General features: G+C 30.9%; 10 protein-coding genes across 10 annotated transcripts; 4 read left to right on the plus strand and 6 right to left on the minus strand.

Moving 5' to 3' along the window:
• Positions 1-131: 131 nt before the first annotated feature.
• PPL_02498 (uncharacterized protein) lies at positions 132-1,779 on the plus strand (the record flags this gene model as incomplete). The annotated part of the gene is made up of 5 exons (XM_020573483.1): positions 132-165; positions 303-456; positions 1,228-1,252; positions 1,415-1,515; positions 1,704-1,779. The coding sequence occupies 5 exons, from the start codon at positions 132-134 to the stop codon at positions 1,777-1,779; spliced, it is 390 nt and encodes a 129-aa protein (XP_020436578.1).
• Positions 1,780-2,710: 931 nt separating this feature from the next.
• Positions 2,711-4,168, plus strand: PPL_02499 (uncharacterized protein; the record flags this gene model as incomplete). Its single annotated transcript, XM_020573484.1, has 1 exon — positions 2,711-4,168. The coding sequence occupies one exon, from the start codon at positions 2,711-2,713 to the stop codon at positions 4,166-4,168; it is 1,458 nt and encodes a 485-aa protein (XP_020436579.1).
• A 656-nt stretch (positions 4,169-4,824) lies between these two features.
• Positions 4,825-6,670, plus strand: PPL_02500 (WD40 repeat domain-containing protein; the record flags this gene model as incomplete). Its single annotated transcript, XM_020573485.1, has 6 exons — positions 4,825-4,962; positions 5,058-5,524; positions 5,589-5,964; positions 6,064-6,157; positions 6,238-6,298; positions 6,388-6,670. 6 exons carry the CDS (start codon positions 4,825-4,827, stop codon positions 6,668-6,670), a joined length of 1,419 nt encoding a protein of 472 aa, XP_020436580.1.
• Positions 6,671-6,824: 154 nt separating this feature from the next.
• PPL_02501 (pleckstrin domain-containing protein) lies at positions 6,825-8,337 on the minus strand (the record flags this gene model as incomplete). Its single annotated transcript, XM_020573486.1, has 4 exons — positions 6,825-6,929; positions 7,081-7,392; positions 7,478-8,259; positions 8,334-8,337. 4 exons carry the CDS (start codon positions 8,335-8,337, stop codon positions 6,825-6,827), a joined length of 1,203 nt encoding a protein of 400 aa, XP_020436581.1.
• A 700-nt stretch (positions 8,338-9,037) lies between these two features.
• On the minus strand, positions 9,038-9,943 carry veg111 (hyaluronidase; the record flags this gene model as incomplete). Its single annotated transcript, XM_020573487.1, has 1 exon — positions 9,038-9,943. The coding sequence occupies one exon, from the start codon at positions 9,941-9,943 to the stop codon at positions 9,038-9,040; it is 906 nt and encodes a 301-aa protein (XP_020436582.1).
• A 1,401-nt stretch (positions 9,944-11,344) lies between these two features.
• Positions 11,345-13,371, minus strand: PPL_02503 (uncharacterized protein; the record flags this gene model as incomplete). Its single annotated transcript, XM_020573488.1, has 7 exons — positions 11,345-11,485; positions 11,561-11,822; positions 11,900-12,226; positions 12,286-12,414; positions 12,477-12,823; positions 12,923-13,170; positions 13,251-13,371. 7 exons carry the CDS (start codon positions 13,369-13,371, stop codon positions 11,345-11,347), a joined length of 1,575 nt encoding a protein of 524 aa, XP_020436583.1.
• Positions 13,372-13,894: 523 nt separating this feature from the next.
• PPL_02504 (uncharacterized protein) lies at positions 13,895-16,087 on the minus strand (the record flags this gene model as incomplete). Its single annotated transcript, XM_020573489.1, has 3 exons — positions 13,895-15,222; positions 15,302-15,617; positions 16,079-16,087. The coding sequence occupies 3 exons, from the start codon at positions 16,085-16,087 to the stop codon at positions 13,895-13,897; spliced, it is 1,653 nt and encodes a 550-aa protein (XP_020436584.1).
• Positions 16,088-16,141: 54 nt separating this feature from the next.
• PPL_02505 (uncharacterized protein) lies at positions 16,142-18,180 on the plus strand (the record flags this gene model as incomplete). Its single annotated transcript, XM_020573490.1, has 2 exons — positions 16,142-16,146; positions 16,248-18,180. 2 exons carry the CDS (start codon positions 16,142-16,144, stop codon positions 18,178-18,180), a joined length of 1,938 nt encoding a protein of 645 aa, XP_020436585.1.
• Positions 18,181-18,395: 215 nt separating this feature from the next.
• On the minus strand, positions 18,396-19,469 carry PPL_02506 (uncharacterized protein; the record flags this gene model as incomplete). The annotated part of the gene is made up of 2 exons (XM_020573491.1): positions 18,396-18,845; positions 18,945-19,469. 2 exons carry the CDS (start codon positions 19,467-19,469, stop codon positions 18,396-18,398), a joined length of 975 nt encoding a protein of 324 aa, XP_020436586.1.
• A 264-nt stretch (positions 19,470-19,733) lies between these two features.
• On the minus strand, positions 19,734-21,924 carry atg7 (autophagy protein 7; the record flags this gene model as incomplete). Its single annotated transcript, XM_020573492.1, has 2 exons — positions 19,734-21,479; positions 21,553-21,924. The coding sequence occupies 2 exons, from the start codon at positions 21,922-21,924 to the stop codon at positions 19,734-19,736; spliced, it is 2,118 nt and encodes a 705-aa protein (XP_020436587.1).
• Between the last annotated feature and the right edge of the window lie 874 nt (positions 21,925-22,798).

The raw sequence follows: 22,798 nt of genomic DNA on the forward strand, positions 1-22,798 counted from the left end.
GGCTTATCATAGGTGAACACCGGTGGTTTACACACGTACCCGCTTAGAATATTCTAAGTGGCTTAATTACTCCGTCTGCCAAACCAAATCAATGAGAAGTTCCCATTAGGAACATCATCCCTTACTCAAAAATGATGGCCATCTCAGCCGGCCTGTGGCTCAATTGCAACAATAAATAAACACGACACTGTAGGCTAATATCAAGCTCTACATCTTGACTATCAGTAATGGTAGTACAAGGATAATTTTAAAAAAAAAAAAAAAAAAAGACCCACATACACATTATTTCTTTAATTGTCGAGTCATCCTAAACAAATTCAACCTCAAACACATCACAAAACATCTAAAAATTGCCAACTACGACGAACGGTCACTGGAAAAATCTACTACTCATTTCTACCTTTGCGATGTATCATCAGACCTAACAGCGATCATTTACCACAACATTTGGAACAAGTTAGTTCAATTCTATTCAGTCAAGATGACAAAATACTCTATTTCTCCAACCAATCTATTATATCCGACTTCGATATCTACTGAAACATTCTAAAATTAATAAACAACACTCCGAAACCAGCCAACTAATCAAGTAAATGAAATTAACTCACTTCCCAACCTGCTAACTAATTAATTACACTACAGTATCATTTAATGAATAAATCCATCATTTATTTTAAATTAATTTATGTTTACACCTCAAAATTTATTTGAGTTTATTCTCAAAGAATAATTTGAGTTTAATCTTAAATTTATACAAGATAAAACTTAAATTTTTATCAATTATAAATCAGAAGATTAATTTTTATTTAATCTTTAATTAATAGGTTATTAAAACTGAAATTTATCAATTGTAAATAATAAAATTAAACAAATTTTAAAGAGAGATTAATCTAAGATTAATCCGAATCAAAACATCACCATTATTATTTTTTCAGTTTAATAAAATTCTCAACAAGACTTTTTATTTTTCAATCTTCGTTTTTTTTTTCACTTTTCGTTCTATAGAATACTGAATAATATATTTAATACAAACTCTAATAAATATCAATACATGTAATAGACCTTTATAAATCCAACAACTAAAAAGAAAAAAAATATACTACGAAAAAAACTTGATTGTAAATCCATCCTTTTAATACAACTTTTAATAAAATACCAATTTAGTTATAAAAAAACAAAAAATCCAAGTTTTTTTTTTTTTTTTTTTTTGAAAATAATTCTTTCAAGTGATCATATTCTCTTTAAACAAATTGTAAAATTCTATATCTATCTTTTTATAAATTAAATTATATAATCAAGTTATATTTAATAATACGATCTAATTTTACTATTTCTACGAAGATAGAGATGATAAAATAGTATGAATTTTTTTTATTTATTTATTTTCAATATCATTAACATTTATTAAATTTAGAAAATTGTTCGATCAATTTTGAAAGATGAATTGGTGGTTATGACTGATTCCAATTCAGGTGAATGTCGATTCGATATAATTTATATAGATCCATTAAGATTGTAGATAAATATTCAGTCTTTTAGAGTCGAATCATTGACATGATTAAATTAGATCGTATTATTAAATATAACTTGATTAAATATTTTAATTTAATTTAACAAATATTAAAATAGGCTTCTCAGCCTATAATATAACTATATATGGGCAGATAGAACAAATCTAACGATAGATATCAACTTTACGCTAGCACTGAAATCAACATCGATCGTGTCATTTATTATAGTGGTGGAACTGATTCAAAGTTAGCATATAAGAAGTCATAGACAATACACAGGCTTTTCACATATCAAATCGAAAATTTTATACCGTTGTTCAAATCTTCCCATTGCCAATTATACCAAGAGGATCTACTACGCTTCAGAGAATAGTGATGACAATGATACAATTGAAAATAGTCATCCTCATCGAAAATTCTTATACTACAATCGACATATATACCAATAAACACAACATTCGATTTCAACTTCTAACCAAACATCACAAACATATTTTATCTTATTTATTAATATTAAATTATTCCTTATTAATATTTGTTTCTAAAAGGATCTGCATGTTAACTTTCATATTTAGAATCATCGAATCCTGAATCTTCATTATAAATATCGTATTCTTCATCATCTCTTCTTGATTATCAGTGTTGACACGACTACCAATCACTGCACTGGAAGTTCCACTCTGAAACACCAACTACCAGGTGACGGAATATATATTGAACCTATGATCGAAATATCAGCCAGCATGGCTCTTTTCATTGTTTTTCTCTATTCAAACTATTATCGGTTGGTATCTACCTGTACAGTAATTATTCATTGAGTGCTCTAACTGATATGTAATAACAAGTGGTTAAAAAGTGTAAAATCTCTTAAGAATTATAAACAACTTAGGATAATTGAGATAATATAATCTATTTTAAAATGAATTTGGTTCAGTAGAGTATCCATTATGATAATAAATAATTCATATTCTTCTTGGTTGTGATAATATATCTATAATATTTTATTTTTTAAATTTAAATAAATAAAATCTTATGATGATCAAAGATTTTCCTTCCCAATAGTACTAATAATAATTTTTTTTCTTTATTTGATTTTTTAAAATTGAATTTTTTTCATTGCACTAAAAAAATTTTAAAAAAAAAAGGAATACCCTTTATTTCAAAAAGATAATTGATAGTAATACTTTTATTTTTTATAAATGTCACTTACATCCAGCCAATCAATGACTGCACAACAACTATACTTGAAATCAATAGAATGTGATCCAACCAATTCAAATTCATATAATAACCTTGCAACAACACTTTCAAGTGGTGAATCAATCACACTTAATGATGGACAATCAATGACAAAACAACAATTATTATTGAAATCAATAGAATGTGATCCAACTCATTCAAATTCATATATTAACCTTGCAAATACACTTTCAAATGGTGAATCAATTATACTTCCGAATAGAGAATCAATGACAAAACAACAATTATACTTGAAATCAATAGAGTATGATCCAACCAATTCAAATTCATATTATAACCTTGCAATGACACTTTCAAGTGATGAACAAATCACACTTAATGATGGACAATCAATGACAGAACAACAACTATTATTGAAATCAATAGAATGTGATCCAACCAATTCAGATTCATATAATAACCTTGCAACTACACTTTCAAGTGGTGAATCAATCACACTTAATAACGGACAATCAATGACACAACAACAATTATACTTTAAATCAATAGAATGTGATCCAACCAATTCAAATTCATATTATAACCTTGCAATGACACTTTCAGGTGATGAATCAATCACACTTAATGATGGTCAATCAATGACACAACAACATCTATACTTGAAATCAATAGAATGTGATCCAACCAATTCAAATTCATATTATAACCTTGCAATGACACTTTCAAGTGATGAATCAATCACACTTAATGATGGACAATCAATGACACAACAACAACTATTATTGAACTCAATAGAATATGATCCAACCAATTCAAATTCATATAATAACCTTGCAACGACACTTTCAAGTGGTGAATCAATCACACTTAATGATGGACAATCAATGACACAACAACAATTATTATTGAAATCAATAGAATGTGATCCAACATATTCAAATTCATATTATAACCTTGCAAATATACTTTCAGGTGATGAATCAATCACACTTCCAAATGGACAATCAACGACAAAACAACAACTATACTTGAAATCAATTGAATGTGATCCAACTGATTCCGATTCATATTATAACCTTGCAACGACCCTTTCAAGAGGTGAATCAATCACACTTAATGATGGACAATCAATGACTCAACAACAACTATTCTTGAAATCAATTGAATGTGATCCAACTGATTCCGATTCATTTTTTGAGATTTCAATTCCACTGTCTCAAAATGAAACAATAACACTCCACAATGATGTTCGAATGACAAAACAACAACTATTATTGGAATCAATAAGATTAGATCATACACAAACAAAAGCTTACAAAACGCTCGGATTTACACTTTTGAACAACAAACAAACGATTACACTTCCAAATGGTGAGCAAATGACAAGAAGACAACTACTTCAAAAATCAAATTTACAAGTTGATGTTGATACAAACAACAACGATGAAGATATCTGAACAATATAAGAAGAAGTTGAGCGTAAATAAAATAGAAGATCACAAAAGTTAGTTTATCTAATTTTATATATAAAATTCATGTTTCAAACATCCTTTTAATTATTTATTTAATATCATATTATCTTAAATAATCTTTGTTTCTAACATATCTTCATCTTCTTTATTCGAATGTTGGAGTAAAGTAGCCAGCAACTCCTATTATTTTTTGATAATTTCGGTATTTATAGACTCGTTTAATGATTATCTATCATCCTATATGCTTTTCATTCTATAACATCATGTTAATTTAGAAAATTTGTAGTTTAATCATGATGGATTATAGACGACGACGGTATATTTAATTCTATTTTTCTTAATTTAATGATATATATTTTATTCTGATTAAATATCTATAGAGTATTTTTTGTTATCTAAATTCAACATCTATAGTCACTTATAATAAACTCAATATTAAATCATTGTATGTGTATAATGTTTAAAAATGTACTTAACATTTTTATAATAACTAAACGTTTGCTTTTTGATCATTGGCGCGGGAAGTTTTAATCAGATCTGTTTTTTTTTTTTTTTTTTGTTCAAACTTTAAAAAGTTTTTTTTTTATATAGTATTAATAATAACTCTATATATATCTAAAGATATCAGTATAAATATTAGTATGTTTGAACAAGCACATTGTTTTGAAAGATATGTCAAGACTGTAGCTGATGAAAACTCTATAGTTTATGGTGAATATCTCTCAAAGTTAGATCCTGTTGAAAGTGAACAACAATTACCCTATGAATTACAATTAGAAGTGAGTATTTGTTGTTGCTATTGTTTAAGAAAGTTAAAGCGATGTCTAACTAAATAACATTAACAAAAAATCGTTATTTTTAACAATTTGTGCAGAAGAAATACTTTAATGATATCAATGTAGGAAACGATGAACAGAGAAGAAGATCATATCAAGATGTAATGAGATCACCGAATAAAGATGAGATACCGCTGTATGTCGAACCACTGATGAATCTACAGAGTTTTGTTAATGGTATGATCGAGTGGTTGAACGATAATCTATCGAATATGACAATGAGCATCAACAGCAGTAGTGGTAGCAAGTCATCATCATCATCATCCGCGAATTCACAAGTTAAATCAATGTGTTGGCATCCACAACAACGTATTCTAGCGGTTTGTAATCAACATGACATCATATCACTCTACTACTTCAACTCGAACCAACAACAACACCAACAACAACTAGATATCGACTACACCATCTACCAACCCCTTACACTCTGGACAGAACACCAAACAAACGTTACCGATATTCAATGGAAACCACACACCCCTTATACTTTAGCTGTTGCAACAGAGTAAGTTTGTTGTTGTTGTTGTTGTTTAGATAATTTTATTATGTATTTTAACATTTATATTTAGGAATGGTATCATTCTTTGGGAAATAGATATAAATGAATTGAAAACACCGAATTCAGCTAGACAACAGAGTAATAATAATAGTAGAACCAATGCAACGGTGTTGTGTCATCCTTATTTTAAGCCGACAACATTGAGTTGGTCGTCGAATGGATTATATTTAGCGAGTGGATCGAATCAGCTCTATTCTATCGTGTTGTGGGACGTCGCTAGTAGAGTACCGACATTGCTGCCTCGTTACGGTGGTAACACTCTACTTTCATACTCACCGATCTCCAACGAATTCCTGCTATCGGCAAGTCGTGAAAACTTTAGAATATTCGATACCTCCAAATGGGACTATAACAACAAACAATGGAATCAAAGTTTTAACTATGTAGTAAGTAGTAATACAACTAGTATTATAATAGTAGTAAATATAAATACAATCTTTACACTTTTCTAATCCATTCGATTCTTCCCTTCTATCTCTATCTAGTCATGTGCATGGACACCAGCAGGCGATTATCTAGCAATAAGTTATAATGATCAAATCAACTTTATTCAATGTAAAAATAAAGCATTGGAAACAAGTAAGTTAGATATAGTTAAACAACCTAACATATATGTATAGATTACTAATACAAACTATTATATCATAATAATCATTTAGGTGGTGATTTAGTTTATGTTGAAAAAACAACTACATATAAAGCTTATCAAAATAATACAGAGTATGTATATCTTTATTGTTGTCTTTAGAGAGAACTGTTTATATTAATCTTTATTAATTATACTTTGATTACTATTATTATATTAATAGAGTTTATGTTGGTGGACATATCAAAAAGATTGCGATTAGCCCAGATGGAAACAGATTAGCAGTCATCTTTTTAAGGAATAGAAGTAGTAATGATAACGATACATTGGTAGCTCTCTATCGTCTGAAAACAACACCTAATCTATCATTGACACCTAGAGGTTTCCTTAAAAAGCGTAATCAACCAATTCAATCGATTTCATTCGTACCAAACTATTCTAAAGGTTCATTATTAAGTGTTGTAAGTACATTACTATTAGATAATTGTAATAACAAATTTGTATAACAAATAATTAATCATTAAACATTTCTCTATCTTCAATCTAATCTATAGATTTATACAGATGGTGTTATTTCATTCTTCCCCTTATTATATAACACCAAAGCAACTATATAAATAACTAACTAATTAACTAGTTAGTTAGTACATATCGATATTGTTAAATAAAACCTTTCAAAATCGATGATATTGAATAAAAGAATAAAAGAATGATTATAATTATAATATGTTGTTGTTGTTGTCGATAAATTGATAGTTTAACTAACTATTTTTAATATAATTATATATTATAAATCTAATCTTATCTATTTATTCTAATGTACAATCTAGAATATAATGTAAAAGATAGTTAGTTTAGTTAGATAGTTAGTTAGTTTAAAAGATAATATTAATATCGATATTAAATTATTACATACTTTTGCTTGATTAATAGCATTGATCCATTCTTCCATGTCGGTTGGTGAATTTGCAGAGCATGCTAAAATTAATTCACTCTTTGTGTTCATGTGATTCGGTATTCTAATTTGGAAGCAATTGGTACGCTTCATAGAGGTTGCTATATCGACTTGAGTATCGGGTGTTAAAATAAGCTCTCCACTCACTTTAGATTCACTGGGACTCTTTGTGTATGTCAAAACGTTTCTCTTCAATCTGAACCATCTTACATTCCAATTTCTTCTAATATGTCCTTTCTTTGTTAAATATCCTTCTTTCGATACATCGTCAAGCTTGATATAATAAATGTTCAAATATTAATATTATTATATTAAAATAACCAAAAGATTCCATTTTTATAACTAAAGACTGTCATACCTTGATGGTTACTAAATTTTGTGGTGGTGTTGGTAATGATGGAATGGGTGAATTTTCAAAGGATGATTGTGAAGTCGATTGTGGTGAAGTTGGTGAAGTTGGTGAAGATGAATTTATTGATGTTGTCGATGATGAAGGTGATGATGATTGTTGTTGTGGTATTTGTAACGGTGTTGGTTGTGGTGGTACTGGTGGAAGTGATGTCAATCTTTTTTGTGCATATGAAAGCTGTGGCTGTTGTTGCTGTTGTTGTTGATTATTATTTGGTTGTTGTTGTTGTTCTTTCTCGATTGGATCACTCAATGATGCAATATAATGTGTCTCTGTTGGTTCCAGTCCCGGTAGACTGGTGGTCGACTCTGATTGATTTTGATTGTGATTCACTGACAATGTCGATGACGATGAATTCGATGTGGAACTATCTCTCAACGTAGATTGTTGGGCTTGATCTATATTATTACTATTATTTTTTATATTATTTAATATGCTATTTGTTGTTGATGCTCCTCCTGTTGTGTTAATGTTCAACATTTTCTGCTTCCAAGTTTCAGTTTCATTTTTCGAAAGTTTTCTCACGTAGTTGAATGGAAATATTCCCTCTTTACGATCCTTTGAGATGGTGAATCCTCTCCACCAGCCATCGGATGCCTCCTCTACAATATCGATATAGCAACCCTCCTCCAATGAGATCTCTTCATCCTCGGTAGCTTCATATCGATACATCACAATTGCCTTTGGTAAATTTGAATCATAGGAAAATCCATTTTCACTTACAACCAATGCTGTATATAACACATTTAGTCATATTAATATAATTTCTTGAAAACTATATACTAAAAAAAAAAAAAATACATACACATCTCTTTTCAATTTTTTTTCTATAAATATATAACAACTATTTATTTTATTTATTTATCTGTTTAAATCTTAAATTTCTTGTCTTATCTATAAATATTATTTTATTATTCTTTTTTACTTTAGTTTAAAAACTTTTAATTTAATTTAATTATTTTTGATGGTTCTTGGTGGTCATTGGTGATGCAAAAAAAAACAAAAAAAAACTTCAAAATAAAATTTTCACACACTGATTTACTTTTTTCTTTTGTAAATTTGTATACCTGCAGTGTGATTTTAGTTCGTTTTTGAAAAATCATTTTATTTTTGATGATTTTTTGCAAATTTATAAAATATCTTTAAATCTTGACAAAAACAAAAAAAAAAAATAGATTTTTAGAATTATTTTTTTACATTGCAAAAAATAGGTCATTTCAAATATGGTACCGGACCTTTGCAAAAGTCATAAGAATTTTTATAATGGTGATATGTTTATAATTATCACAAACGAATCTAGTGCAAATATTCTTTGAGACTAAAGAAAAAGAGGACGATTTTTTTGCAAAGAAGATGAAAAGTTGTTTGAAGATGATGTCACTCAAAATTAAATCGCCCAAAAATTTAAAAATATTTTTAAAATTTTACCAGAGTAAAAATACAATGATCACTTACCATTTGGTAGGTAAGTAATGTTTTTTTAATAAATAATAATAATATTATCTTAACTTAGTTGATTATCAACAAAATTAAGAATGTTAAAATTAAGAGGATGTTGTATGTCATTTTGTTTGATTCGTTAACATCTGATGTTGTTGATGAATCAGTGGTTGTAGTTGTAGATGCAGTTGTTGTTGTTGTTGTTGTACCTGTAGTAGTAGTTGTTGAGTTTGTGGTTGTTGTTGTTGTTCCTGTAGTAGCTGTTGGTGTACTTGTAGTTGTAGTTGTTGGTGAGTTTGTGGTGGTTGTTGTTTTACCTGTTGTCGAAGTGGATGTTGGCGATGTTGATGTTGTGGATGTTGTAGTATTAGTAGTAGTTGTTGTTGTTGGAGTTGGTGGTGTACTAAATATTCCTTGTAGTGTTGGATTTGCAGCTTCGAATTGTGCAATACTTTCGTAGAACTGATCATCGTTGATCGCAGCAGTTAGACCTGTTGCGACTGTATTAACATTTTGATTGTTGTGAAGGAATCCGTTTTGGTTGAGCCATGTCGACCAATAGCTACCGGTTTGTGTAACATCGCATTTCGGTTGGGGTTGTGCTACGGAACTAACTTTTGCTATCTTACCGAGACAGTAGATATGATGAATGACTCTCTCCAGCGGATAACACAAGTTCAGGATATAACCGTAGGGACTGGCAAACATGTTGTTGGCGATACGTTGGTCAATCATTCCCCATGGAATTCTGGTGTTGGTGTCCTCGGCAATCCAATTGTCCCAGACAACCAACGGCCGATTCGATTGTAGATTCGGGAATTTCGAAGAGTCAAAAGTCGATTCCGTGATGGATTCACCAGTGAAGATCATTGGGATGGTGCTGGCAATGCCATCGATCGTTTGCAAGTTTTGATTCCAGGTGCTACGAGTTGTCTCCATGTAGTAGTAGGCCGGTGTGAATCCCCAGAGTGTCATTGTCGGGTTGGACGTTGCCAGTGATGACACCAGTGTTTTCTCGCGGGTCTGTTGTTCGGTCGTGGTGACACCTTCGGCATCATCGAAGTTCAAGCTGTAGTAACGAATTCCCACCGAGCTAATCTGTGTGAGACGTGTGGCGATGTTTGTTGTATCGGTATCCAACCAGCCTGGACGCAAACCATAGACCACTCTGACACCCAGTTTCGATGCCAATTGCTGTGTGGCATTCCATGCTGCCAGTTCAGTCTTGTTCCAAAGCGCCATTGTATCGATTGGTTTCTGAGCGGCATACCAATAGACACCGATTCCATTGTCAGCTAACAACTGAATCAGCTGATTACGTTGAGTAGCACTATAGCTTCCATATTGTCCATTAACAGAGTATGTATTCGGCCAATAGAATCCTTCAACTACACCTGAATAAAAGTTCATTTGTTGTCCATTTACTGTTTTTTTTGTTTTTGGCATAAAGTAAGTATAAATACAAAGATTTATTAAAAAACTAATTTAACTAATTTACCATATACAGAATTTAAACAAACTATAATAAGTATTGAAATATATAACTTTGGTAAACCATCCATTATATATAACTAATATAGATTTAATTTTGGTTTTTACATAAATAGAAACAAAATAAAAATCAACTTGATTTTTGTCTAAAGATTTTTTTGAAAAAAATCCAAAAAAGACAACCTTGGATAGATCTTTAAGGAATCAAAAACGGGTTCAGCACTTTTTATCCAAATTGAACTTCAAACTTTTAGTTTCTACTTTTAATTTAATAAATATTTGTTATTCTTTACTATATATATATTGGTTAATTGAGTTCGCATTATCTAAACAATATCTTACTTAACAATAGTTATTTTTCATCGGAGAATGTTTGTTGGCAGGCAACTGTTAGGTTATCCACATTCTAGAATAATTGTATTCTTTTAGTAGATATATTCAATAACTGTTAGAATATATGTGAATTCACAGTTTACAATGTCGGTGGGTACTACATGTTAGAATGAATCCATTACTGTTGTCATTGGTGTTCGATATCGGAGCAGAGGTACACGAACACAGTCGGTACTATAGAAATTCTTCGGATATTAAAATCACAGGTAGAATCAAATTGAGGCAATAGAGAGTTACAAGTTACAATCAAAGACAGTTATAATCCAATATCTATATAATCGAGGGATTTGACACTGATAATCGTTTGAATAGAGAAAACAATGCTTGGTAAAAGAAAGAACTATGAAAGTTTATTATAATTTTATTGAAAAAAACATATCTTAAAGAATTAGAAGCATAAGAACATGGGTTAACCCGTTTTAATTTAAGATATTGTAGTTGTAGCTTTTTCCTACTAGTAGGAAGCTGGTTCAAAATAAACCTTATGTTGTTTCAATAATCATTACCATCACTCTTTACATAACGATGTAACACCTGATTCAAGATACTCTCTTTGTTAAGATGAAATTTTGAGAGTGTATCAATTGATTCTTTGGTTGGGTAGATCAATTCATAGTTGGCACGGTGTATATTCTGTAGTTTTAATGATAATTTTAGTAAGTAAAGCTACATCTTTATGTAATAGAATTCAAATTTAATGTAATATACCTCAAATTCATATTGTACAAGTTTATCTAGTGATTGTTCATCAAGATGTTTAATATTCTTTGATTGCTTAACAATCAACTCTGCTTTTTGTTGTAATAGTCTAGTTTTGATGTCTTCTTTCATTGTTGTCGAATTGTAAACGGTATGACCAATCAAGTCAAATGTATCTCTGATTACTTGCAAATTGTGATAGTTTTCAAATGGCGGTATAGCTGAACCTAATAGAGGATTTACATTCCCCTCAATGAATATTGGTTGAAAACTATTAAAAATATTTGATTATATTAAAAATCTGAAATTAATCAATAATTTTAAATCTATTTTCTTTTTTTTACTTACTTGTCTAATAGATCAATATCTAGTCCCAAAAGTTGGAATCCATTTGATTCCGATTTCATCAATTCATTTGTCTTAGATAGAACATCCAATTCAACACTGAAAATAGTTTTGGCAACAACATCCTTGATCTTACTCCATAGGAGATCAGATGGATAGATATTGTTTTTATCTAGATACCTCAATAATGCTTTGACACTCCATCTTCTACCAACATCATCCTCTTTAAAATCTGAACTGAACTCCGTAGAAGGAGCTGTATTAGAAGGATGATTGGTGACATGATTGGAAATATAGTCTTCAGTGAATGTTTTTCTATCATTACTAAAACTATTTCGAAAATGTTAATATAACTATAAACTAAGTAATTAGATTTGATTCAAACTTACTTTGATTTTCCAAATTTTATTACACCATCATTATGAATATACAATATTAGTGGGTTCAGAGATGTTATTAAGACATAGAGTCTGAATGAAAATTTCTTTCCATTTATTAAACATGGATTTGAAATATACCTAAAACAATTATTTTTTAATATCATTTTTTAAAAATTATATATTATAATTTTCTGACTTACTCTTGAACAACATATTTAGAATCATTTTCAATTTCTTGAGAATTTGAATACAAACTGATTTCAATTCCTTTTCCACCAAATTTTGGTTTCTTAATGAATAGGACATCAGGATTCTCTTTAGAATATTGCTGTAATTTTTGATAGTCTTCAGGAAGGATGAATGTGTTTGGGTGGAATGAGAAGTCTTTTTCACCAAATCTTTCTGACATTGCTTTGATACTTCTAGCCAAAGAATGTTTGGTATTGATTAATGTCATCTGAGGAAATCTGTTGATATTATGAAGTCGATCAAATCTACTATATAAATCATTTGGAAAATCTTCTTTTTCTGTATTAGCTAATGAAATCTGAAGCCAAACTAAATCTATTGGTTGTTTCTTCATTTTTCAATTAATATTAATCAAATTTCTTTAGAAATAGTTTATAAAATATATAAATGTAGTTACGATGAATCTCAAGTCATATGTTCCATCTATAGTGGAGACTAAATGGAATGATCTTTCTTCCAATACTTCATGGAAAAGTCTTCTCTTTGTCCAATTATATGAAATTAGTTCATCTTTATTCATTTCTTCTTCTGTTTTTTCTGGGGCTGTCACTGGCCATACCCAAGGTATATGCATAGATGATTTCCATACTATAAAAGCAAATTTGGTTTCACATTTTCCGTACAATTCAATGAGTTTTGAATCATCTTTAAATTAAACGATGATTATTTAAAATTTAATAAATAGGGAAACAAAGAAAATTCAAAACACCTCAAAAATATCATACCATTTAAATCTACATTCTTCAAAATAGTAGAATTCTTCTTGGGTTTATTTCTATCTTCAAAAGAATTAAGTGAGGATTGGTCGACTAGAGTATTAAAACTTTTACTACTGGAATCTAACATATTTCTAAACTTTAAATGAGATAAAATAAAAAATATTAAATATATGATAAAAATCTTTATACACTTCGGATGATAATTGAAATAATATGTGATGAGGTAAGAGGTTAAAAGAAAAATTTATTTCTTATTTTTGTAACATATAATATTTTTGTCAGTAATTCGATATGCTTACCAAAAATTTGTCTTGCTTTAGTATTTATTTTAATGGTTTGTGTTGGTAAGACTGGAGCATAAAGATCGTTATAAATCTACATTCAATATAAATAAAAAGATATCCATACAATATATATTTATTTGCCAAAAAAAAAAACAAAAAAAAATATAATGATGAAAAAAAATTAAAATTTGGGTCAACCACTCAAATTTAATTTGCTTCTTTTTTTTACATGGAATTAAACAATTTGTGAAGAAAAAAAAGAGTTATAAATTACAACACCACTTTTTTTATATTTGTCTGAAACCAAAACATTTTTGTGTTAATATTGCATGTTTATAATTTTTTTTATTAATCTATTTGTTTTATTTAAAGTTTAAATTTTTTAATATCAGAAACATTAATTATTGCAGCATTTAGATGTTCATCTGATTGACCAAATAAGAGATAATGATGATTGTTGATTTTTCTTAGAGAAAATATTTGGCTGTATCTTCTTTTTGTTTTGATACATAGATTGTCAAGTGTTTGAGGGATTCCATTTAGATTAATATCAAATTCGATTGATTTAATTGTCAATGATCTAACTGCCGGAGGTAAATTATCATAATTGAATGATTTAATATCTTGTTGTAGAATCATTTCTTCTATTGATGTTGGGATAGAACCCATTTGATTGTGAAAGATAATAGTTTTAACTGAAAGTGGAATTAGTGATCCAAGTTTGAAATCACTATTACATATTCCAACGTGTAGAATTTCTACACCATTCGGAATGGATCTAAGCACACTAGATTTGATTACTTTGTCATCCCAAGTGAAAAATTCCCTACTAGGTATGCTTATTATTGAGTAGAATTCCAATTTCAATTGCCTGATTTTCAACCCATCGAGTGACTCGTTTTTGAATGCATGGACAATGAGTTCTTCGAATTGATATTGTGATCGATCTCTGAATATCTCATCGATATCGTACTTTGCAGAAACAATATTAAGATATCTAATTGTTGTAGGCATTGCTGATTCCAATTTCCATGGAACATCGATATGTAGTCTCGTTAGAGATGTTGGTAACAAACTCAAATCTATTGGTGTTTCCAAACCTTTGGTTTTGCTATTAAACGTTAAGGTTGTAAGATTTGAAAGTGATTTGATTGAATGAAGCCACGAAGCAGGAACATTGTAAAGTGATCGGAGTGTGTCAGGTAGTTGTTCATTGCCAATTTCTGGTACACCGAATGGTCCATTGTAATGAAATTCTTCAAGATTTGGAGGTAATCGATGAATAGGTTGTTCATAAGCACTACCGCGTTCGAATTTCAAAACTTTCAATGCTGTTGGGAGTGCACCTTCTTCAAATTCGTGTGTGAATGCATTGGGTAATGTCAATTTCTCCAATGTAGCAGGAAGTGAACCAACCAAGATCCTTTGACTGAATGATTCACCAAACTTTAATTGTTTCAAATTCGGTGGAAGAATACCATCTATTGGTTCATCATGATCGACTCCAAAGCTAATGGATTTCAGATTCAATGGTAATTGATTTCCAACAATACAATTCTTGAGCGTAATAACATTGGAGTTGGATATTAAATGATAAAGTTTCTCGGTCAATTCCGTAGATAAAGATTCTATCGAACGATCGATCAATACAGTATCTACATTTGATGGAATATCTGTTGTTTCTTCAAGCTTATCTAAAATTTTTAAATAATAACTGTTAGAATAAATGAATTTATTTCATTTCTTATAGACATGTATTTGTTTAATAAGTACCTGTAGAAAGTGAATAGTCATGTCCTGATCTGCCAACATCATTTATGATTAGTTTACAATTTGTCTTTTGATTCAATGAGTTGTTGATTGATGATCGATATGAATTTAAATAGAAATGATTATCTTTATCATCAATGATATTGATTGTATTTGTATTGAAAGTTAGATATCTATCTTTATCATCGAACCATCTTTTACAAACCAATGTAAAAACAATCTTATCTATATTATCATCTAAACACTGAACGATTTTTGATAATAATACATGTGGTAGATTTACAAATATTTCTGATTTATTATTATTTGAATCTGAACACTATTTTTATTTTATAAAAAAAAAATGTAGTTCATCTTATTTTACTATAGATTTATAAAAAATCAATCAGATATTTTAGATTTTTTTATTTTTTAGTTTAAAAATATAAAAGTAGTCAAAGATTTAATAACGTTATCTATCGACTACTATTTGACTTTTGTTGTAAAATTATAACAATTTGAAATATGATGATGATAATATTAAAAAATAGTATTAAATTTTAATAAACTATTTATATATGACAGTTCTTCAATTCTGTCAGACTTTAACAGTTTCCTGTTATAATCTGTTCAGATATAAGAATATTTGATAGTTTATTATCTATCATTTGATAAAAGTATAATTAGATTAACTTTTTTTTTAATAAAAAAAAAAGTAATTTGGTAAAATAAGAATTTTTTGAGAATTAGTAAAGATAAATTTGATTGCCAATACATGTTAAATATTATTTTTACACTTACATAGACCATTAATGGACTTAAAGATATTATTTAATTTAATTTTAAAAAATCAATATATTAGAAATGAAGTATTTAATCATGTTTATTTATTAAATCGAAAAAAAGTAGATGATCAATTAAGACAAGAGAGGAAATCTAATAGTCATACAAAAGAATACTGTTTATATAGATGGGCAGATATGCTTTGTAACCCAATTCAGCTGGTTAACTATGGTTACTACAATGAATTGAAAAGATTCTATCTAACCGTTAGGAATTTACACTCTTCCGTGCTAGCATATTGTACAGAGTTCAGCTATGAGAACAGACACTTTAGACACTCGGATCTATTCTTCATTATGAAGCATATCATTGTTAAACTCAATGACCGATCATTCTTTGAGCGAGTAGTAGAAACACTATCGTTTCTTAGTTACGATTACATCACGATCAAGAAGAGTCATTTCGATTTCGGTGAACTGTTGGCGTTGGCAGCGGAAAACAATAGAAAAGAAATAGTAGAATATATCATCGATTTAGCTAGAAAAAAGAAAATAACTATCGATGATAAAGATTACTTGAAGGTATTGTCGAGATCACCGAAATCAAAGAACTATCAACTGTTTACAATGTTGAGCGAGTTTGTTGATATATCATCGGTGTTACCAACAAAGAAAGCAAAGGCAAACATACTATTAGAGTGTTACAAGAATGCTGTGCGTTCAGGCAGCAAAGAATGTGTTCAGTGGTATATAGATCATTGTAAATGGAATGCATTAAGTTGTCCAGTTGCTCAAGCAGAGCTAATGGTTTGTGCAGAGCAATCGAATTCCCTAGAGATGATTAAATGGTTACATAAAACTAAGAAGTGTAAATTCTTTCGATTGAGAAGTCTATGGCATTTCTTTAGAGTGAAAAGAATCGATGTTATCGAATGGATATACAATAGTGAAGTAGAGAGGTTGGAAAACAAGGAGTTTGATCACGATGCCATTTTCAATGACGACAAGATGTGGGAATCAGGACCAAATCTAGAGAGGTTGGTTGACACTGGCTATCTCGAAGGTTTAAAATTCCTCTTTGAGAAAGGTGCACAACTTGGTGACAAGATATGGGAGAATGTTATCAGGAGTTCAGATGTAGAAATAGCTAAATGGTTGTTGGAGATAGGTCGACCAATAGATGTTAATAATCCAATTGATTTGGCAACGTCAACTGGTAATTTCGGAATGGTAAAGTGGTTGCAATCGATTCGACCAGATGGCTGTGAATCAGCATTGGAACTAGCGATTAGCGGTGATTTCTTGGAGATTGTCCAATGGCTATATGAAAATAGAACAGAGCGATACCCGCTAGCTCTAGACTGTGCCGCTCAACACAACAACATAGAGATAGTTGAATGGCTAAGAACGAACGATGATCAACTATTGAATCCAACAACAACCGCTATTTCCAAAACAATTCAAAACAGGTATTTCGATATGGTTAAGTTTTTGTATCTAAACTATCCAGAGAGTTTCCAGCAGATGACCGTCGATGAAATGAATAGGGATTTGAAATTCTTGGCGTTAAACGATCAGATGGATTTGTTTTTGATCTTTATAAAAATGCTTGGAGATAAAGCCAATATAGAGGAAGCAGTTAGGTATGCAGTCATCTTCCATGGCTATAAGATTTCCTCTCTCTATTTGGATATGATACCTCCGTCGGTGCTAGCCTATGAGTATTGGAGAAAAGTCATTTCCATCGGTGATCTAGAAACATTGAAATCCGCCACAGAGAAGCTTGGTAGACATCAATTATTGCTTTCTATCACCAGTTATTTCAGAGATATCAAAATATGGGACTATTTCATTACCAATCACGGATTTAAAGCGTCACCAATATTCTCTTATGAGAAATGTGAACCTATTGTATATCTTTTGTTCAAAAGTAGACAATTCCACTTGATTATTCATGTATTGCAACACGTACCAGATCATAGGTCATTCAAAATCAATGAACAATTGGCAGATTGTAAATTAGGTAGACATTCCATTCCGATATTCAAACTATTCACCACTCATAGAGAAAGAGCATTACAGCGTTTAAAAGAAGAAGCATTTATAAACAATCAAATATAAATAAATAAACAAGTTATACTTAATTTTAATAAAACTCTACCTCAAATTCAAATTGTACTAGCTTATCCGTTGATGGCAAAGAGGTTAGGTAAGTAGCTACCACAACAACAACAACGAAAGCAAAGAGCATTACAACGTTTTAAAGAAATAAATAAGTAGATATAGCTTATAGTAATATGATAATATTATCAATTCATTTTATTAATTGTAACTAACTAACCACATTCACCTTTATATTCACAATAATTGCCTTCTGAAAATTGATGCATTTGCATTGTACGAATTTGAATTTCAATGATCTCGTTATCCACTCCATAAACATCCATGTGTAACGATCGGTATCCATTGGGTTTAGGTGATTCGATAAAGTCATCGTAGTGCTCGGTGACCTCTAGATGTCGCATGATTCCAGCACGCAGACGGTAGCAGTTAAGTTCGGTGTCTGTTATGATTCTGGCAGCATACTTGTCGTGAATCTCGCGGAAAGTCAGATTCTTATTGTGCATCTTGTTGTAGATACTATAGAAGTGTTTAGGTCTGCCCTCGATTGCGTGTATCGTTACATTGGCATCACCATAGCCATAGTCAATAGTAGCAAGTAACCTTTTGAAATCCTCTATATATTGTTGTCTCTGTTCACGAGTGGCAGCAACAAGCTGTGCAAACTGCTTGTAAATGTTAGGATAATGACAATTAAAACAAAGATCTTCCAATTCCCATTTACCAATATTCCTTAGTAACTGTTTGTTATTCTTTCTATTTACATCTACACATTTTCTTATTATACTCTTAAATTCATCGAAATTTATATTCTTATCGATTTCCTTTACTACTTCTTCATCTTGTTTAATATTATTTATATTTACACAATCTTCATTTAAATATACAAATTTATATACACTATTATTATTATTATTATTATTACTGTTATTATTATTAATGTTTATATCTTTTATTTGTTGATAATGATTATAATTATAATGATAATCTCTTTGTAATTTATATTTATTAATTACACTGTTACTATTGCTGTTGTTTTTACTATTATTGTTATTATTTTTATTGATTTTTACAAAATGACCATGGTTTGCATTTAATTTTGATTTAAATTTTAGATAAAGAGGTGCACTATATACAATCAAGTTATCTTTATAACTATTTATATTAGAAACTGATATAATGAATATAGATAAGAATAATATAAATAAAAAGGATGTTTTATACAGATTATAATTATAATTATCTTTTGTTTTAAGGATATTCTTATTGTTATCCTTATTTATATCCATTTTTTAAGATATATATAATATGTTTGTTGTTTTTATTATTTTTACAATTAAATACATATTAATTTATTGAACTAATAATTAAAAAAGGTGAAATATGTATGATTATTATTTAATTAATTCAAGCTAGGTGTCCGTTGATTTTGTTGGTTGGTAAAAATTGTGGTGCAAATTTGCAAATAAAAAAACAAAAATAAAATTTGAAATTTTTATAAACTTTATATTTGTTTGTCTGTCTGTGTATGCACGTGGTTTGTGTTGATTTTATTATTCATCGTCAGACGATGATTCTAACAAATCTTCATCCCAATCGATTGATACACCTTCTGTTGCCAATTGTTCAGATATTCCTGCGTATTTAATGAGACATGAGGAATCGTTGAGTACCTCCAAGACAAAGTCGAATCCACGTGAGTTGAGCTGATCTAATAGTGGCTGTGAGCAAGCTGTGCAATTCTTAAAGGCGTGACCAAACAGTGGTAGTGTGTTAAAGTGTGAGAGGAATCCACGGAGTTGGTGTGGTAAGATACTGAGCGGGGTGGACGATCCCGAGTGGATGTCGGTTGAGGTTTCGGCGGGTGCACGACCCTGAATCGGATGGTGAAGAAGCGATACCATTAGTTCCACTGCCATTCCCGATGCCATGTAGGAGAGTCCGGGTCTGGTGACTGTACACTGTTGATCGAGAGTACGGTCTTTCAACGTATCGGTAGGTGCAATGATATCATTACAGAAGTAGCAACCTAGATCGGATCCAGTTGTTTTGGCGTCGCCTGAAGAGTTCTCGTTGGCGTGAGCTACATTCTGACCGTGTCGACTCACAAGGAAAGTATCGAATCCGAGCGCTGTGTTGATAACAATCTTATTGAGTTGTCTACCGAGAATAGTTGGTAACCATCTTGATTCACGAGAATCAGTTAGCAAGAAGATGACGTCGTGGTCAGCAACTAGTTGACGGAGTTGCTCGTAGGTCGCCTTTGTTTGGTCGACAAGATGCTCGGCAACAGTGTGTCCAGGCATGGGAATGGAGAGAACGACACCACTGGCATCTACCGCCGGGAAGATGCTCTTGAGCGATTCGGAAGCGGCAGTTGCCTTGTCCTTGCCTTTCGCGCCAACACAGTCCTGGAAGTTAAAGAGTGTCTGACGCACCGGGTTGCTATAGGACACCTTACCGCTATCGACCAGCGTAATCGTTCTAACACCCCAACCCATAAGACAACGCGCAACATTACAACCGAGTGTTCCCGCACCCAACAACAAACACTTGGTCGACTTTATCAACTCCAAGTCCAAGCTCGGTAGGATTCTCCAACGCATCAGCTTCAAGTTGAGATCGACCGATTGTTCGGCCAGCTTCAAAGGATCCATTGTCGATGCCAACGATACAGACTTTGGTAGGATCTTTCCATTGGCGTCTTTCTCCCAACCCACAGACTTTGGAATTATATTCGGGTCGGCAACACCAGCTGTCGATGTCTCAGTTGGGAGGTGTACAGTTAGAACGATCGAGTTGTCAACAAGCGAACCCTTCTGATCTCTAAGACAGATGACATTAAGCTTTGACACCTTGTGTCTAACGGCCAACAGGTACAACAGATTTCTAAGTGGCCAACCAGGATTGCTAGGCAAGTTACATGGATCACAGAATGCAACGATTGGTACCTCTGCGTCATCCGCAACATTTGGATAGAACTTGTTCCATTCATTCAACTTTCCGAGTTCAACAGTCGATTGATCGGATGTCGATTTCTTTACAACGAAAACACCGGATGTAGATGATATCAAAGACTGTACACCACTCTTGAATGATTGCAATTGATTCTCATTAAAGAACGATCCTAACGGTTGACATGCTCCAACCGTAGTGATAGGAGTACTAAATGACAACGCTGGAATACCAAACATATAATAGAAATTGTGATTCTTAATATCGGCAAAAGTCATCAACAAGAACTGACATAATTTCGATGGATCTTCTTCTGCTGCACCACTTAAAATATCAGCATAAATCTGCAATATTGAAAATGATAACTTGTAATTAGTATACTTGTTAATATTATAATATAAGTAATAAAACATATACAGTTTTTGTAAGATCTTCAAATAACTTTTTCGCTTTCGATGTATTTTTGAAATCTTCTTTTGTATTAAAGTTATAGAGTATACCGTTGGAGATCAATGATTTCGGTGGTGCTTTGAATAGTAAAGGCCGTTGTTCTTTGTCTAGTGACAAATCTTTGATGTCTAACGATGATGGTTGGAATGCATTGTACTCTAAACACAAGTATGGATCTAGCTGTGCAGCTTGTGAGTAGCTATAGTATGCATTGATCGGTACTTCTTTATCACTCAACTTGAAGACATCAAGCTTCATCTGTGCCAACTCATGCCAGAACGATATATTTACAAAACTACTAAATTCTTTAAATTGTAAAATCTCTTCATTATTTGACATTATTATTATTTATTATTTATTTATTTATTATTTGTTTTTACTTTATTTATTATTAATTAATTGTCAAATTTAATAAAACATGTTGGCAAAAAAAAAACTGAAATTTAATTCTTTTTAAATATTTAATTAATGAACTTTAATTTTAAAGATTGATGTGAGAATGAAGTACTTAATATATTACTTTCTTTTTTTTTTATAAAACTACAAAACAAAGGTTTTAAAGAAGTTAAAGACGCTTTGTACAGAGGTACACCAGGGTAACCCAACTTTAAGGTTTCAAAGTCTATGGAACAAGGATAACCAATGATATAGTGGTCTCCACTTGGTTCTTTGATTGGCACTGGAAAGAGAAAGGTAACATCTCTTGGAACCCTTTCTTTGTACTTAAGAACTACCAAATCGTCGGTGTACCCGTTGTGAAGTTGACCGTAGTCTCCACTGTAGTTCAATGGATACTCATTCTTAGATCTCCAACTGTATCGGCAAGTGATCTCCAATAGTGGAATCGTAACCAAAGTAAATATAGATCTTTTGTTTCGGATTTGGCTTCTAATCGGAAAGCACATGAGCTACAGTCATAAGAAGATTACTCTTTACACTAATGCCAGTTGCAATCGACTGTTTGAGAATTTATCTGTTCAAAACTATGATTAAAGAAATACAATATTAATATTAATATTTGAGTTTAACTATTGAATTAAAACAGTAATCGTGTTATTAGTTAATAATACCTTACCTTACAAAAATTCTTCTTATACTAGTTGATGAACTTTGATATGTATCTTTGTGTGGCAAAAGAACCATTGTTCAGGGATTATCAAGTTGCTATTTGTCCGACCATTTTTCCTCCGACTTTTTCACACATTCAGTAGTC

The sequence above is a fragment of the Heterostelium album genome (assembly GCF_000004825.1).
Source record: "Heterostelium album PN500 unplaced genomic scaffold PPL_scaffold2, whole genome shotgun sequence".
Taxonomy (NCBI): Eukaryota; Evosea; class Eumycetozoa; order Acytosteliales; family Acytosteliaceae; genus Heterostelium; species Heterostelium album.